The sequence below is a fragment of the Musca autumnalis genome, unplaced genomic scaffold, assembly GCF_047663935.1.
Source record: "Musca autumnalis isolate F117 unplaced genomic scaffold, ASM4766393v1 scaffold_5, whole genome shotgun sequence".
In the NCBI taxonomy this organism is placed as follows: domain Eukaryota; kingdom Metazoa; phylum Arthropoda; class Insecta; order Diptera; family Muscidae; genus Musca; species Musca autumnalis.
The window spans coordinates 40,100,662-40,120,798 of NW_027412088.1; the positions used below are offsets into that span (position 1 = coordinate 40,100,662).

At 38.1% G+C, this 20,137-nt stretch overlaps 1 protein-coding gene across 4 annotated transcripts in view; it reads left to right on the forward strand.

Moving 5' to 3' along the window:
* The window catches only part of LOC141404937 (putative sodium-coupled neutral amino acid transporter 11), a 228,548-nt gene that overhangs the window by 93,371 nt on the left and 115,040 nt on the right, over positions 1-20,137 (forward strand). For all 4 annotated transcript variants that reach the window (XM_073988783.1, XM_073988785.1, XM_073988782.1 and 1 more), the window contains exon 3: positions 7,844-7,903. In XM_073988783.1, the coding sequence (XP_073844884.1) occupies positions 7,844-7,903 (60 nt within the window). The remainder of the gene's footprint in view (positions 1-7,843; positions 7,904-20,137) is intronic.

Below are 20,137 nucleotides of genomic sequence, written 5' to 3' on the forward strand. Positions count from 1 at the left end.
AAATATTGCAGCAAAGGTACGTACCCGATTAAACTTAGCAAATAGAGTATGAATAGACACAACACGAAAGGTAGACATCGGTAAGTAGGAATCACAACAGATAGCCTCAGCATATTGCCCTCAGCTGGCTAAATCAAAGCACTTATCTTCCCTATAACATATCAACACAATGGCAAAGTAGTGCACACTTCGTGCAAACAGCCTCAAAATCCACACTTGGAGACCAGAGATTTCCACTAGGGAATGCATGATATGACCAGGAGTGTCGTGCTGGTACCGAAGAGAAAAATGCGGCATATAGGGTCACTCTACAATCAACAATACGCGTAGCGCGCGAGAGAGGTGTGGCGAGAAAAGGAGAGAAAAAACGACTTTTCCGCAGGAAAAAGAAAGAGAATGAATTTGGTATCCCCGCAAAGCCCATTCGGCTTTGTAAAATGACTCTAACTGACAGTTAAAATAGGAAAGTACCTCTCCGAAGAGTTTTGTACCGAAAGAGGTTTCAGGAAATGAGACAGCCTTTCGTGTGATCTGACGATCAGTAAAAGAAGTAACCGATACCTTTATGAAGGTCGAAGGAGAATCTGCTAAAGTCGGTCTGGCGGTAAACGGCGAGAATACCAAGTTGATGCAACTGTTGAAGTTGGTTCCTATAATTTTGATGTAGTAAAAGACTTCGTATACTTCGGCACCGCCGTAAACACAACAAACGACATCAGTTGTGAAATAAAAAGAAGAATTGTATTGCCCAACATATGCTACTTTGGCTTAAGTAAGCACTTCAAAAACAAAGCCACAACTCGTCAAACAAAAATAACGCTTTACAAAACACTGATACTATCCGCGCTGATGTATGGATCCGAAGCCTGGGCACTTGCGCAAGCAGATAAGGCAGTGCTTGGCGTGTTTGAGAGAAAAATTGTTCGAAAGATCTACGGACCAATCTGCGTTGACGGTGAATATCGACGTCGTATGCACCACGAGCCGTATCTGCTATACAACGACATCAATATAGTTAAACGTATCGAGATGCAGCGATTGCGTTGGCTAGGCCATATAATAAGAATGAGCGATGATGAACCCGCTAAAAAGGCGTATAATTCAGGCCACATGGCGGTGCACGCAGAATTGGCAGGCCAAAGAATAGTTGGCGCAAACAAGTGGATGAAGAGATGACAAGGCGCGGTATTCCAGAAAGCGAATCACTAAACATAGAGAATTGGTGATCTTTTCTTAGTTCGGTCTATGGAACAAATATTCTGTAATGGGCCAGCTAAGTAAGTAAGAAATATGACTGCACTCAAGCGAAAATCTAGAATTTTTGTGAGCCAAATTTTCACGAATTTTTCCAAGAAAACTACAAAACTTTTTTGGCAGATTTTTTTTCATCCGAAAGAGCACATCTTAATCTAGTGTTTGAATTTTTTGTTGAAATCATGAAGATCTACCCTGTGATACAAAGTACATATTTAGACTACAAAAATCCCTAGTAGGGTTTGTCCTGTCAGATCCAGTTCGGATTTTATGGCCTCATCTAAACCGGGCTAAATCTACACTTTTTTTCATTTATCAGGTCTTTATCTCAGAAACGAAAAGGAATTTTTTGCTTTATTTAGCAATATTGTAGCCTTAAAGTAGCAGAACTTATCTTTGAAAAAACCGCATAAGAAAAACTCCATATAGAGCATTAAAATCTATAAAATATAAAAAATTTTACATAATTGCTGAAATTCTGGTCAGTATCGATTAAACTATTGGGAGTTGAACCAAGTAACCTTTTGAAAAATCTTCCAAATAAATTTCTCAATAACTCTTTAGAACATTCTGAAACTCTAAAATGCTTACTTCATGTTGTTTCAGCGGTATTTTGCATCATATCTTTACAACACGTATTTCAAACACAGTTCACACCAACAGTTTATCCTCGCATTTCGGATTTCACTACATTATTGACATTTTTATTAAATCGTCGTTGAAAAATGTACTGAAAAGAACGGCATAGAGGCATTTTACAACATTGGCATGTTCTGAAGAGTTGTGTATTGCATTCAAGGGAATATTTTTCCAAAATATTCAGAAAAAATTAACGGTTTTGGAGATACGGTGCGAAATGCATAAAAATTGTGGAATTTTTGCATATATTTTGAAATTTGAGGCAATAAATTTAGTTTTTCGAGATTATTATTTCTCCTTATATTTTATTCTTATTTATTTATTTATTAATCAACTTTACAATAATTCAAGCCATCAGGCCAATTAAAATGAATTACATAATATTACATATTTGTATGTTATCACTACTCAGTGTGCATATGAAATAATCCTATTTAATTATTTAAATTGAATCCTTACATGTAAAACAAAGCCTTATGGCCAATAAATGTAATACATTATACAAAGCGCAGATATGTCACTACTCCGAAAAATTCTTGTGTTCTTGTGCTTATCTACAAATTTGCTTCAGAGGTCAGAAGAAGATTCGCATTGGTTTCAGAGATATAGCCCCGAATTTCTTTAAAAATTCAATATTTAACCACGTTTAGATGGGGCCATAAAATCAGAGCTGGATCTGACACAACAAAACCAAAGTAGGGATTCTTGTCGATTGGGTCTGTACTTTCAAAAAATCCTCAGTTCGAATTGTTTGCACAAGATCACCTTAAAAATGTTGCACAGTGATATTTATATTTTGTTTTTGTTCGACAAATAACACAATTGGCTTTTCGGTAAATCAAACATAATCAACTTCAGTCGAGTAGTTGCAGAGGAATTCGAAGCCAAACTTAAAATTTTTTTATACATATTTTGCATCAAAACATGATTGTTTCTGTTTTTTTATGTTTTCCTATCTAGTAACAAATCCCAATGAATAGCCTATAATAATAATAAAAATATTTTTTTTTTCAAAATATGTTAAATTTGTTAAAAATTTGAAAAAAATACTGCTTGGTGTTTATACCCTCCACCATAGTATTGAGGTTATATTAAGTTTGTTTTTCTGTTAGTAACACATCGAACTAATCATTTGCGACCCTATAAAGTATATATATTCTTGATCAGGATAAAATTCTAAGACGATCTAGCCATGTCCGTCTGTTGTAAGCATTCTAGCGTCCGCAATAAATGAGCTAGAGCGCTATATTTTTGCAACCGGGTATCTTTTTTCCACAGGCAGGTTAAGCTCGAAGATGGACTATATCGGCCCATGTTTTGATATAACCCCAATATAACGGTACATCCCGACTTTCTGTATTTTGGGGATTTTATGTACAATTTTTGACCGAACTACCTGCAACTTAACGATAATAGTTCCCAGTGGCCACAAAACATCTCCAACAAAAACCGTTAACATAGGTCCATGTTTTAGTATAGCCCTTATATAACAGTACCTCCCTATTTTCGGTATTTGGAGGATTTTAGCTACAATTTTTGACCGAACTACCTGTAATTTGATTAATTTGTTGAGGTTTCTAGTAATCACAAAACATATCCTCCAAAATCTGTCAATATAGGTCCACGTTTAGGTATAGCCCCCATATATCGGTACCTGCCAATTTTCTGTGTGACCCTATAAAGTATATATATTCTTGATCAGGATAAAATTCTAAGACGATCTAGCCATGTCCGTCTGTTGTAAGCATTCTAGCGTCCGCAATAAATGAGCTAGAGCGCTATATTTTTGCAACCGAGTATCTTTTTTCCACAGGCAGGTTAAGCTCGAAGATGGACTATATCGGCCCATGTTTTGATATAACCCCAATATAACGGTACATCCCGACTTTCTGTATTTTGGGGATTTTATGTACAATTTTTGACCGAACTACCTGCAACTTAACGATAATAGTTCCCAGTGGCCACAAAACATCTCCAACAAAAACCGTTAACATAGGTCCATGTTTTAGTATAGCCCTTATATAACAGTACCTCCCTATTTTCGGTATTTGGAGGATTTTAGCTACAATTTTTGACCGAACTACCTGTAATTTGATTAATTTGTTGAGGTTTCTAGTAATCACAAAACATATCCTCCAAAATCTGTCAATATAGGTCCACGTTTAGGTATAGCCCCCATATATCGGTACATGCCAATTTTCTGTGTTTTGAGGTTTTTACCTACATATTTTTACCGAATTACTTGCAATTTAATATTTTATGTTCCCAATGGCCGCAAAACCTCTCCACCAAAAACTGTCAACATAGGTTCATGTTTACGCTAATTTTTTTTACCGATTTACCTGTAAATTAGCCTTTGATGTTCCCAATGGCCACACAAAACCTCTCCACCAACAATTGTTAACATAGGTCCAAATTTATATATAGCCCCTATATAACGGCCCCTCCTGATTTTCGGTATTTTGAGGATTTTGCTACATTTTTGGACCGAAATATCTATAATTTGACATGTGAAGTTCCCAGTGTTGACAAGACCGAAAATGGTCACGATAGGTCCCTGTTTTGTTATAGCACCCATATAACGGCTACTCCCAATTTTTGGCATTTTGGGGATTTTAGTTTCAAATTTTAAACGAACTAGCAGTAATTTTGTTTTGGGGATTCTATCCACATTTTTTGACCGAACTACCTGTAGTTTGACATTTGACCAAAAATTGTCAACCTAGATTCATGCTTTCGTATAGCTCTATATAACGGCACCTTCCGATTTTTCAGGTGGGAAGTTTTATACCAACGGACTATTAAATATCATCCGTTTCGATGGGATATTGATGACACAACCTTCAATATACTGAAATCCGGGAAGTACGCTTCTATGGGGGTTATTTGAAGATAAGGGCTTATACTGATAATTCTCTTTTGCAATATTTTATATACTCATGGCAGTTTAAATACCGGTTGTATATTGAGGCCACAACTTTCAAAATACCTTAAATCGGGAGGTACGGTCCTATGGTGGCTATTTGGGGACGTCAACCTATACCGGCACATTTCCGGTGGAAACTTAATACCAAATATCAGCAATTTCGGTGGGGAACGAAGACTAACTACCAAATGTCAGTCGTTTCGATGGGATATTGAGCAGCAACCTTCAAAATACCGAAAATCGGGAGGTACCGTTCGATGGGAAATATATGAAGACATGGACCTATACCGAAAAATTTCAGTTGGAAAGTTTCATACCCTTAACGGAGACTAAGTACCAACTTGCAGCCATTTCGGTGTTATAATGAGGCTAAAACCGTCAATATACAGAAAATTCGGATGTACCGTTCTATGAGGTGTACATCAAAACGTGGACGTATACCGACAAATTTCTGAGGGAAGTTTTTGTAGCCCAGAAAAAGATTTAATACAAAATGTCAGCCGCTTTGGTGGAATAATGAGGCTAAAACCTTCAAAATACCGAAAATCGGACGGTACCGTTCTATGGGAGCTATATGAAGACGTTGACTTATACCGACCAATTACAGGTGGAAAGTTGTATACCCTTAACGAAGACTTACTACCACATTTCAGTCATTTCGGTGGGATACTGGGGTCACATCCTTCGAAACACCGCAAATCCGCTGAAAAGTTGTATACCGCCAACGAAGACTAAATACCACATTTCAGCCATTCCTGTGGAATATTGAGGCCACAACCTTTAAAATACCGAAAATAGGGAATTACCGTTCTTGTTTCTGGGGGGAAGTTTTGTACCCCCAACGGAGACTAAATACCAAATTTCGGTGCATTAATGTGGCCGCAACATTCAAAATACCGAAAATCGGAAGGAACCGTTCTATGGGGGCTATATGAAGGCGTGAACCTATACCTACAAATTTCTGGGGGGAAGTGCTATACCCCCAACGAAGACTAAATACCAAATTTTAGCCATTCCGGTGTTATAATGCGGCTAAAACCTTCAAAATACCGAAAATCGGGAGATATCGTCCTATGGGGGCTATATCAAAACGTGGACCTATCTAAACATTTTTTGGTAGAAATGTTTCTTAGCCTCTGGAAACACAAAATACATAGCTACAACCGATTCTGTGGTCCAATGAGACTAATACATTCAACATATCTTAATGTGACGCGTACTATATGTATATGGGGTCTATACCTATATAAACAAACTTTAGTAGAAATGTTTTTAGCCTCAGGAGACACAAATTACCAACTTGCAAACAATTCGGTGGTAAAATGGGACAAATATCTTAAAAATTCCTTAAAACGACGACCCTTCACGCGTCACTTTTTTTGGGGGTTATACGAAAACGTGAACCTACATAGCTCGCTTTCAATAGCAAAAGTCCTACGTATTTATATAATAGATTCTACTAAAATTTCATCCACTTACTTCAATCCGTTCGGACGCTAGAGTGATTTCCACAGAGGGACAGACGGACGGACATGGCTATATCGATGTAGAATTGCACGCTGATCAAGAATATATATAGTATGTGGGGTCTACAATGATTATTTCGAGTAGTTACAAACGGAATGACATCCTATGGTGGAGGGTATAAAAAAGTGTTAAACGGATGGGCCAGACCATTTATTTGACGATGCAAATATTTGGAGTAGCGTTGTTATGCCTTTGAAAAATTTCTATATTAATTTCGGTGTCCCATATTAACTACGCTCTTGAATCAAATTTAAATGGAAGGTGCTTACACCTGGGAAGTTTTTGCGGATTCTGAAACTACAATGTTCATAGATGAGAAAAATCAAAAAACAAAAAAAAAAAAAAAAAAAAAAAAACAGCCGGAGCGCTTTTTAAATAAATCGCGATTCAAGTTGAGATTTTTAGCGGTTGTTTAGGTTTTTGCGATTTTGCTTGGAAACCCGCAAGTCCTATCAAAATTCGAATAAAGAAAATGTTGTAGGTATCAAAATTCTCTACAAGATTGGCCTTAATGATATTTTCGTAAGTCTTACAACTTTTGAAATATAGAAGTTGAAATTGGGACAATTCAAATTCAATTCAATTCTGTATCGTGTCCTTATATCTCTCATTACTGCAATTTTATAAGGGGGCGATAGCATTGTTCCAATTTGAACTTTAATATCTCAAAAATGGTAAAACCTACGAAAATACCGCAGAGGTCAATCTTGTAAGGAATTTTCACAGCTACAACATTTTCTTCAGTCTCATTTTGATAGGACTTGCGGTTTCTAAGCAAAATCGGGAAAACCTAAACAACCCCTAAAAATGTCAACTTGAATCGCGATTTATTTAAAAAGCGCTCCGGCGATTTTTTTGTTTTTTGATATTTCTCATCTATGAACATTGTAGTTTCAGAATCCGCAAAAACTTCTCAGCTGTAAGCACCTTCCATTTAAATTTGATTCAAGAGCACCGTGTCAGTTTTATGTCCCATTTTCTAAAATTAAAATAAAGCCTAACTCGAAATTATTACAGAATAAATTAAAAATTTTTCGTAAAAAAATGTAAATCAGATTTTCACTTCCCCAAAAAAATTTACTTTCGATTACAACACATGGCATTTTGTTTATAATACTGGTATGTACGAGTATGTGTGCTGATTTACCATTTTTCATACCGAATAAATATTCCATGAGATTTACATAATCTATAAACGAGTATATTTTACATCATTAATATTTATAACTTTTGGTTGGTGATGATGATGATGTATTTTAGCAGGATATTTCCTATTGCAGAATACACAAGTTCACATATAAATTTATGCACATATTTATATTTATAATTTGATATTGAAACCATTTATAAGTGGGAGATATTTGTGGGGTTTGATGTATAATCTGTTTCACTTTATACCTGGAATGAAAAAAGTAAAAAAAAGTTGAAATGAAACTGTTTTAATCACATATTTCCTAATAATCTTAACCAATTTTTTTCTATTTTTTATGTTTATAGGAAAGTGATGCATCAACTACAGAGGGTTATCCTTTCAATGATTTTAGCAATTTGACAAAGGTAAATTTTGCTAAAGTGCACATTTTACCCCCATTCGCAAAGCAAATGAAATTTGTTGTTGTTGGTGTTCACATGATAATTTTTTGCACTTTTTTTCCTCTCGCCCAGCACTTGATGATGCAAGTATTTAAAATCACTTCTCTCCCTCTTTGCACTTTATCCTTGGCACTCCACGTAATTTTTAATAATCCTGCACTTATTTTTATTCTTTGTTTTTTTTTTTTCTTTAATATTTCTATGATTGAAAGTCGTAAAATTATTCTGCTGCATTCCGAACTTCAGCAAAGTATGAACGTGTTGTAATGTACACATTTTTTGTTGAATTTCTTTTATTGTTGTTGTGCAGCCAAGTACTGCAGTGTATAAAATGCATAATTTTTATACCCTAGAATTTAGGTTAACGAGGGTATATACTAGACTGGTTTTAACTCAAAGGGAAAAAATCGATGCCGGATTTTTTTTATGCGGCACCATCCTAAAATTTTTAGTTTTGTTAAAAATTAAGATGGCCAAAGTTTGAGCTCAATCGGAATATATTAACACGTGCCACTGGGGCCTCAAAGTTTCCATGGGACCTTTATATAGCTAATATTAAAATCTGACCCGATTTTCAAAAGTTTTAGTAGGATTAATTGTTTAGCCACTACAAAGAACTGGTAAACTGTTTTCATCGATTGGACAATAAATATGGTCTGTAGAGTGATTTTGTGAAAATTCGCCTTTGGTCCCATACAAATTTTAAAGAAATCGATCTACAGACCACATTTATTGTCCAATCGATGAAAACAGTTTATTTTTTTAAACCACTCTAGTATATACATTATTATGCGATCAAAATGGTTTCCCATCGAAATAATGGTTTTTTTACATGCATATGCCCGTAGGGATACCAAGCAACGATCCTGACCGGCTTTAACATGACAAAGTCCAGGATTTATCATTGGTCCCTCTTTCATATCAAGTGGACACTGACCTCCCCGTGGTTCACTAGGGGAGCTGCCTTTAACACCCTTTAAAGGTAGTGAGCTAAAATGTGACGCGCGTTCACCCATAAGAACGATAAAAACTTGGGTTTGGGCGTCGGGTTAGTAACCCACCCCTAGAAAAAAGCATCCTACTATGAAAAACCGAAAGAAAAGAACAACAAACCTCTCTAAAGTTGACGACCCCGCAAACGTTGTAAGGACCATGATCAGCGAATCTGCACCTGGAATGTTCTAACTCTTTATAGAGAAGGTGCAGTTTACGCATTGACAGATGTGCTTGAAAGGTACAAAGCTGACATTACTGCTGTACATGAAATACGATGGATTGAGAAGGGCGTCACAACAACACCTAAAGATGACGCACTGTATTATAGCTGCCATGACGTAAAGCATGAGTTGCGGATTTGTTGTTGGACGGAGGTTAAAACATCTGATTTCCAGCTTCACCCCAGTGAATGAAAGACTTGCTAAAATTCGGGTAAAAGTTAAATTCTTCAACATCAGCTTCATTTGGGATCATGCTTTCCCAAGACAAGACGACAAGGACGAACATACAAAAGATATATTTGACGAGCGCTTAGGTGAAACATATGACCGTTGCCCTGTCTATGACATTAAAATTATACTAGGCGATTTTAATGCCAAAATTGGAAAGGAGAATATCTTTGGCCCAACAGTCGGAAGATTCCAGACTCCCCAGCGGCAAAAAATATGGTACCTAGCTGCACCAGATTTAAGCATCTCGACATTCATAGCGGCACCTGGCTGTCTCCAGATCAGAAAACAAGAAATTAAATTGATCACCTTGTGATAGATGGAAGACATTCAGCGTGTTGGATGTTCGTTCGTTCCGAGGAGCAAACATAGACTAGGACAACCATCTTGTTGCAGCAAAGGTACGTACCCGGTTAAACGTGGCGAATAAAGTACGAACAGGCACAACACGATAGTTAGACATCGGTAAGCTGCAATCACAACAGATAGCCACAGCATATTGCCCTCAGCTGGCTCAATTAGTGGCTGGCTTAATTACTCAAAGCACTCTTCATCCCGTTAACATATCAGCACAATGGCAATGTATTGCCCACTCCATGCAAACAACTACAAAATCCATACTTGTATACCACAGATTTTCACCAAGGAATCGAAAGAGCAAACATAGACTCGGATCATCACCTTTTTGCACCAATGGTACGTACCTGGTTAAACGTGTAGAACAGACACATCACGATAGTTAGATATCGGTAAGTTACAATCACAATAGATAGCCACAGTATATTACCCTCATCCGTTAATATATAAGCACGATTGCAATGTATTGCCCACTCCATGCAAACAGACTCAAACCCCATATTTGGATTCCAGAGATTTTCACCAAGGAATCCGAGCAGCAAACATAGACTCGGACCACCACCTTGTTGCAGCAAAGGTACGTACCCGATTAAACGTAGAGTATGAACAGACACAACACGAAAGTTAGACATCGGTAAGCTGCAATCACAACAGATAGTCACAACATATTGCCCTCAGCTGGCTCAATTAGTTAATTAAAGCACTCCTCATCCCGATAACATATCACCACAATGGCAAAGTTGTGCACAGTCCATGCAAACAACCTCAAAATCCATACTTGGATACCAGAGATCTCCACCAAGGAATCCATGATATGACCGGGAGTGTAGTGCTGGTACCTAAGAGAAAAATGCGGCATATAGTGTCACTCAACAGTCAGTAGCAACGCTTAGCGCACGAGAGAGTTATGCGGAGAAACAAGTAAGAACGGTCCACCACTAATAGTATTTAAGTAAAATGGAACAATTAGTTTCCTTTCGTTTATGAAGAAGACTTAATACCAAATTTCAGCAATTTCGGTAAAACAATGTCGCTAATCTTCAAAATACCGAAATTCGGGATGTACCGTTCTATGGGGGCTATACCAAACGTCGATCTACATCGACAAGTTTCTAGCGTAACGTTTTTAGACTCAAAGAAGACTAAATACCAAATTTCGTATACATCAGTAAGATAATGTGGTTAAAACCTCAATAATACCGTAAATCAAGAGATACGCTTCTATGGGGGATATATGAAGACGTGGACCTTTACTGATAATTTTTTCAGGAACATTTTATAACCCATTAAAGACTAAATAACAAATTTCAGTTATTTCGGTGGGATATTGACGTCACATTATTCACGATTACGAAAATCGGGATGTACCGTTCTATGGGGGCTATATCGAAACGTGGACCTATACCGACGAAATTCAGTCGAAGGAGTTTTACTTCCAACGTAGACTAAATACCATATCTCAGCCATTTCGGTGGGTTGGTGTGGCCACAACCTTCCAAATACCGAAAATCGGGAGGTATCGTTCTATGGGGGCTATATGAAGGCGTGGACCTATACCGACAAATTTCATATGGAAAGTTTTATACCTCAAATGAGGACTAAATACCAAATTTCAGCAGTTTCGAAGGAATATTGTGGCCACAACCTTCAAAATACCGGAAATCCGTTGATATGGTTCTTTGGGGTCTATATGAAGGTGTGGACCCATACCAACAAAATTCTGGGGGAAAATTGTATACCCGCAACGAAGGCTAGTACCAAATTTCAGCCATTTCGGTGTGATAATTGAGCTAAAACTTTCAAAATACCGAAAATCGGGTGCTACCGTTCTATGGGGGCTGTATTATAGCGTGAACCTATACCAACAAATTTCTGGGGGAAAGTTTTATACCCCCAACCAAGACTAAACAACAAATTTTAGACCCGCCAAATCCACCATTGACCAGATATTTTACCCTGCGGCAAACCCTGGAGAAGACCCAAGAGATGCAGACAGCCCCCCTACGTTCAATTGTATTCCAAGCCATGTGAATATGGTATCCCCGAATTTGATATCCCCGAATTTGGTGTACCCGTAAAATGACATTAACTGATACTCGGTCCTCAGTTAAAATATTCTGCTGGAAAAGGTTATACCAGATGCAGATGTTAGAAGAAATGGCACAATTTACACCTATAGCCACATGTTACTTGCTTATGCTGACGTTGTAGACATCATGGACCGCCCAGTAAAAGAAGTAACTGATACCTTTAAGAAGATCAAAAGAGAATCTACTAAAGTGGGTCTGGCGAGTAGACCAAGTTGATGGGGTCGACGCTCAATGCGTACATAGAGCTGAGAACAACAGTGGGAATTGGTTTCTATAAAGATTTAGTCTACCACGGCACCGCCGTAAACGCAACAAACAATATCAGTTGTGATATACGAACGAGAATTGTATTGGCCAGCAGAAGCTATCTTGGCTTATGTAAGCTGTTTAAAAACAAAAGCACATCGCGTCAAACAAAACAACACTTTACCAAACACTGATACTACCAGTGCTATTATATGGTTCCGAAGCCAGAGTACTTGCACAAACAGATAGGCATGTTTGAGAAAAAATTCTTCGAAACATCTACGTGCCAATCTGCGTTGACGGTGAATATCGAGGTCTTATCAACCACGAGCTATATCTGCTACACAACTACACCAGTTTAATTAAACGTATCGAGATACAATGATTGCGTTGGCTAGGCCGTGGTATAAGAACCCGCTAAAGAGGCATATAAATACGGGTCACATGGCGGCGCACGCGGAATACCGCGCAACAAACAGAGACGAATTGAAATCTTTTCTTGGTTCGGTTTATAAGAAAAATGTTCTGTAAGCGGTCTATCTGTCTGCTTTGCATTCCGAAAGCTTGCGGTTCCATACCTGACCAGAACATCAACATTTTAGTTGTGGCAAATCCCCTCAGCGTGATGTTGGCTTACATATTCTGAGTGTTTCTGTCATAAAAAACGTCTCTACAAGTGATGTCGAAAGACATGCCGTTTGGAGTCGGCGATAAAAAAGTAGGCGCCATATCATTGAGCGAATTGAGTCTGCGGGCACTCATTAATATGAGAGAAGTTCCCCTTCTCCCAATCCTTCGGGTACCTCCCCCAAATAAATTTGAAATTGTTGGCTTAAATGATGTTCACGTTAACTCTCGAATGAAGTAACCCAAACTTTGTACATTCTAATATTCTTTCCGGAAATAGATCAGGACTGAATAAGGACTATATCCATTTCTTCGGATATCTCCCACACAAAATTTTAAAATTTACAGCCACATCGCAAACTGTGTTGCAGCACGTTATCCTCGCGGCCACGATTACGACCTTACAATTTTTTGGGGCAAGCCCATATTTCCTGAAGTAACGGCGCAAATGGTTAAAAACCCCTACCAGCATTAACTTTAATGACTGATTACCACTAATCGCACGGGATAGAGAAGAACCACAGGCTATGAATCTGTTCTGTTTGCAAGATACGCATCCACCATATGTTAAAATTGGCTATTCAATGCCCCGCATCAGGAAACAAAGCTAAGCATCACCTGTAGCTTTCTACGTTGCGATTGTTACAACGTTTTACGAAAGGATCGTACAAGAAGCCTAGGAGGAGAACCTCCCGTCTTTATATCTTGACTCTAGTTACCCATAACTGGAGCTAGGGGACTTCAATGATCATCGTTAGCTTTGTCATTCTGTTCTAAACAATGACAAGAAATGTGCAGGTACAGCGCTAGCCGATCAGACCATCTTCCGATCATCGTCTAAGTAAATAGACCATCCGACTTCATAACCTCTGACCGCCGTACTTTTCTGAAACATGGAAAAGCTAATTGGCAGGGGTTCAGAGAATTTACAAATCACCGCTGAAGAGAGCTGTCATCGGATAAGTCCCAAGAGTTTGTGAACTTTCTCTTAAAGTCGACAGGCTAGTAGGCGAACATAAGCGGAAAAAGTGGTTAGACCATCTGAAGCAATGTTAAGGAAATTGTATGAAACGGTTAAATAACTCTCGAACCCGGGAATGAAGTGTGATAGAACTGCTGTTAATTTCAACGGCGTGACAGATCCGAAGAGGAGTGCGACTTATTTTAACCTGCCGTTTATAGAGCGCCCCGAGAGTGATAGGGCGAAGAAGGTACAACCACAATTGATGTTAATCGAATACCCAAAGTCAGACCAAAATTCGGAACAGAGGCGACGGGGCCAGCAAATGAGCTTCGTGGTACGGACCCTGAAGACCCAAGAGTTAGTGAACATACTCTTGAAGTCGACAGGCTAGTAGGCGAACATAAGCGGAAAAAGTGGTTAGACCATCTGAAGCAATGCAACATTGGTACAGGGTTATGTAAATCCGGGAATGAAGCGTTATGGAACTGCTGTTAATTTCAACGGCATGACAGTGACAGATTCGAAGTGGTTGTGTTATTTTAACCTTACGTTTATGGAGCAGCCCGAGAGTGATTGGGTGAAGAAGAGTGCGTTACGTCGTTAAAAGGCCTCCCGTTTGAGGGGGTACCACCAAAATTTACGTTGAACGATGTTGCAGACGTCCTCCCAAACTTGAAACCGTCCAAAGCGTTGGGTCCAGACGGAATCTCAATATGTCGTTAGCCACCATATTATACCAGAAGCCTGGAAATTTGTCTCGGTGGACCAGGTAAGGATACTAGCGGAGGTGACTCGCACAAGCCCATCTGCGCCTTCACCAGATTCTAGAGTGACTACTCCTCCCCATGATGAGAAGTAGTTTCCCAGTTGTCCAACAACAACATTGATGCCGGACAATGACCAGCACCTCATATTAATCGAGAATTGATCCATAGCAGGACGTACAATCGAACTGTTATTGTGGGACTTGACTTATCGACGGCCTTCGATACCGTCTACCATGCCAAGCTATTCGAGGATGTAGAGAAAACTTCCCTCCAGCCGTGTTCGAAACGTTGCATAATTAATTATATGTGTGGACGGTAGGGGTGCCACCGTGGTGCAATGGTATGCACGCCCGCCTTGCACGCAGAAGGTCGGGGGTTCGATTCCCCGGCCAGGCAATATCAAACATTTTTCAACGGTGGCAAAATACCCCTCAGTAATGTTGGCGACATTTCCTGAGTATTTCAGCCTTGAAAAAATTCTCCATATCATTGAGCTAAATATGAATCGGGGTGCACTCATTGATATGAGAGAAGTCTCCCTTGTCCCGTATGGGATGTTGTGGAACAATGTTTGTTGTTTTTGTGTGGACGGTAGTCGTTTGTAGATCTCAGAAATAAGAAATCAAAGACCTGTTGATTGAAACAGGGAGTTCCCCAAGGTGGGATAATGTCTCTGGTACTGAATAGAATAAATATCTGTCATACCCCCGGTTTTTGTAAAAAAAAATTTATGTTCTCACACGAATTGTCAAATTTTGTAGATCGATTTACTCGTCTTAGCGGAAATGTGGAACGCTGATTTTTGAATGAGGAATTCTTAACTATATATAGAACGTGTCTACGAAGAATTCAATCTGTATGTAATCTAGGGGCTGAGATATGGATGCCCAAATTATTACGAATGTAGACGAACGAACAAAAAAATAGTTACAAAAACAGGGGGTTAGTGTAGAAATATTAAAGTATCCGCCGCACTGAGTACACAGTTAACCGCCTGCACTGCGGCACCCCCTGAACATATTGGAGTATGGACGATCCGTACGATGCAGCCGCTTGAATTCATATTTAGCTGTACAACTAACCCCACTCACCTGTCTTTATGGACGCAGTCAGTCCAGGGGCTGGATTCTTGTTCTATGAAAATTTGAAATGAAAAACATTTCCTTTAAATTTTTTTCATTTGAAAGTTTTTCTTTTATAAAAGTTTTCATTTCACATTTTCATACAAACAGAATTGAGCCCCACGTTACCGGATTTTTGGAATATGGATACAGAGGAACCGGAACCAGATAGTTCTATAAAATATACGAACGAACATATTTGCGTTGTTACAGCAACGAATCGTCTAGAACAAAACTTGCCGACTCACCAAGAACTCGCCAGTTGCCAAAAATATTCGTAATGTCTGTTTGAGCTACCTTTACACAACAATACCTTCACTAGTCTCTTCCATCCCTAAGGTTTATTGGACCCTTATGGAGAGGACGCCACTGAACTTAACGCAGCCGATGACAAACCCACGTTACTTTGTTACAATCGAAATGAGTGACTGACATTGGTCCAAACTTAAAATTTTGTAAATAAACGTCAGCGTATGTTGGCAGAATTTTTGTGAGGGATGTAATGTACCTGTTATCGTACCCCTGGATAAAAATTTCAAAATATCGAAAATCTGTGAGTGCTTTTCTATGGGGGCTATATAAAGATCTATACCGTCAAATTTGTGATGGAAAGTTTTATATCCCCTACGAAAACTAAATACCAAATTTTAGTCATTTCGGTGGGGTGTTGAGTCCACAACCTTCAAAACACCGAAAAGCGAAAGGTACAGTTCTATGGTGGCTATATGAAGTCGTTGACCTAAACCGAAAAATTTCTGATGGAAAGTTTTATACCTTCAACGCAGACAAAATATGAAATTTCAGCCATTTCGGTGGGATATTTAGGGCACAACCTTCAAAATACCGAAAATCGGGAGGTACAGTTCTATGGGGGGTATATAAAAGCGCAGACCTACACCGACAAATTTCAGATGTAAAGTTTTGTACCACCAATGAAGACAGAATACAAAATTTCAGCCGTTGTGATGTGATATTGTTTGGGGGCTATTTGAAAACGTGGACCTATACTGATATTTCTCTTCTCCAATATTTAGTACCTTCATGGAAGTTTAAATACTAAATTTCAGCCATTTCAATGGGATATTGGGGCCATAACCTTCAAAATACGGAAAATCGGAAGATAGCGTTCTACGGGGGCTATATGAAGGCGTAGGCCTACACCGAATATTTTCACGTGGCAAGTTTTATACCTTCAACGAAGACTAAATTTGAAATAAGGTGTGATAGTGAGGCCTACAACTTTCAAAATATCGTAAATCGGGAGGTACCGTTCTATAGGGTCTATATGAAGGCGTAGACCTACACCGACAAATTTCAGATGGAAAGTTGTATACCTTCAACGAAGACTAAATATTACATTTCAGCTCTGTCGATGGGATATTGAGGCCACAACCTTCACAATACCGAAAATCGGGAGGTACCGCTATATGGGGGCTATACGAAGGCGTATACCTACACCGAAAAATTTCAGGTGGAAAGTTGTATACCTTCAACGAAGACTAAATACTAAATCTCAGCATTTGCGATGGGATATTGAGGCCAAAACCTTCGCAATACCTCCGCCGAAAATTTTCAGCTGGAAAGTTGTATACCTTCAACGAAGACTAAATATGATATTTCAGCCATTTCGGTAGAATATTGAGGCCACAACCTTCACAATACCGAAAGTCGGGAGGGACCGTTCTATGGGGGCTACATAAGGCGTGGACCTATACTGACAACTTTCCAGTGAACAGTTTTATACCCGAAACAAAGACAAAGTTTCAGCCATTTCGGTGTTATATTGGGGCCACAACCTTCAGGGGGTAGTAGAAACTTCTGTATCAAATTATAAAGTTCTATCTTAAAAATTGCGAACTGTATCTTGATTTCAACAGACGGACGGACGGAAGACAGTTATTGCTATTTCGACTTAGAATTTTATGCTGATCAAGAATACATATACTTTGTATGGTCTCCAATGTGTTAGAAACGGAATGACATATTTATTTATATCCTCCACATTATGGTGGAGAGTATAATTACGATACCTATCCCACAAACGCCTAAAAATTTAAGCTGACAACATCCAAAACTGACTTTTTCGCCTATAAAAATGATATTTATTTATAAAACTGGTGTTATATTCTTAGCAATTTTATATTCACGTCACTGGCTGAGGGTATATCTCTGGTGGTTTTTACTTTTTTTAACGCGTGTTTCGGTCTTTACTAGTATCACTCGGAAAAAAAAAACAAATATTTTTTGATTAAACTTAAATAAAGCTTTAAAATGTTGGCAACCCACAACGCTTTCTTTTAAATTTCTTTTCATATTACTCTTCCTGTATGCCAACTTGGCTTTTCTGTTGAAACAACGCCAATATCCTTTTAATCAGTCAACTTTTATCACTTCATTGGGTACAACATTTTTCAAAGACATTAAGTTTTCTGTCTTTCTGTTTTATAAAAAAAAATTTATGAATCAAGCGAGTATGTGACCTTCCCACTATACATTGTACGCTAACAAAAGAACGACTAACTTTCTAAAAAGGTCTGTGTTTACATCATCCCAATCCCTCCACAGCCAATTCCCCTTTGGAAAACAACGATAAAATGTCGGTGACAAAACTGCCATAAACATTTAAAGCAAAGCGCGTTCATTTGTTCAGTTTAAATATTTACCTTAATGCCAACACCTTTAATACACTGGGGGGAAGGTCATACATAGCAATGGTGTTTTCAACCCAACTCATCTGCTGCAACAACCCTACAAATTAATATCGCCGCTTTTCCTCTGCTGTTGGAGGACAAACAGCCACAAAATTCACTGTTATTGACGTTTAAATGAAATTAAGATTTCGTTTCAATGGAAAATAAAAATAATGAAAAAATCTACCATTCGGGCCATGTAAATTAATGGAAAATGTTTTAAACTTATTATTATTTCAATTACTGATATACACCCACACACACATATAAATATTGTTTATTGACGTAGAAATTGATTATAGATTTTCAATTTGTTGTTTTTGTTGTTAATTTAACTAATTAAAAATGATAATTTATTAAAGTTAACGTATGGAAATTTGTATAAAATATAATGCAGGTATATCAGCTTTTGGATTCAGATATGCTCTTATTATTTCAACACACCTCTAGATAAAATGGGGAAAACTTTCCTCTTAGTAAAACCGTAATAAGAATTCAATCAAATAAAAGGAAAGTATCTATCGGAGAGATATTTAGGTAGAAGTTTCTTGGCTGCTGGAAACCCTAAGTGTCAATTTTCAGCTGATGAATTAAAATACGTGCAGTACCGTTATATGGGGTCTGCTATTTCACGTTGTTTGAGGGCATCTAGCAGACTACACTCCGACCAAGTTTGAAACATTCGAGAATCAATTACATTTCGCCAGTCGAGCGTGGAATTCAAAAACAAGAAGTCGCAACCCCGTAGGTTGGAAATGGTATATTTTAGGGACTGTTTAACCTCTACCTTTCTCATATTTCACAATCGCCAAAGTACGTTGAGATCGTTACGTATGTGGATGATGATTGAATGATTTTGGTACCTTTCCCAATGTCATTTTTGAAAGGCTGAACTTCCATTTGATCGATCTTAGCACCTTTTTTCGAGAGAGAAATATGCAAATATCAACCACTAAGTCTACGACAACATGGATCACTACATGGACTGCGGAGATGAGTACAGAGTTGAATATCCTGGTCGATGGTAACAGAATTCCGACCTTTCCACGATTCTAAGGTTAACATTCGATAGCACGTTCAACGCATCTACACATGTCAAAGCTACCTCGATGATATAATATTCAACCGTGTCAGAACGCCGACCTGAGGAATGCAGCATAATGCCTCCTCATGTCCTAGACCATCTGCATAAGGAGTCGACGATTCTTCCAGTACGGCCAAACAATGGCATGCAATACTTGCTCGGGTGATACCGTAAGAGTCATCCCAATCACAGAATGGTGGATAGGACTCTGCCACCCAGTATGTAAGGAGGAGTCTTAGTGATTTTGTGAAAGAGGTCCAACGATATATGAGAGAACCCCCAGATCAGATTACTTTCTAAAAAGATGTAAAATGTTTGAAAAGTTAATTTTTACTGATTCCTTTTAGAATTTTTAAACAAAATCCTCCTTATATTTTTTTCAATTTTAAGGGTATTTCAACAAATTACATCATCATTCATCTTTGTCTCTTTAGCTTTCTAAAGTAAACACACAAACAAAATGAGTAATATTTATTTAGTCTAATTTAGAGTTTTAATTAAATTTTCTCTACTGCCATGACTGGTAAATGTAACGATTAATGTTTTTTGCACTACAGCTAAACATACTGTCCTAATTCATGCAATCAAATTTGCCACAAATTAAGATTGTAAATGTTAACAGTTCCCTTGCTGCTACTGTCACTGTTCTTGTTATCGCTGTTGTTGTTGTTGCTGCTGCTAAACATCAAATATTATTCTAATGCGGAAATTTGCATATTTAATTTGGGCTGACAAGTTTCACAGAAAACTAAAACAATGTTTAGAATTTAAAATCCATTAATAATAATCAAATTGTGTTTGTATTTC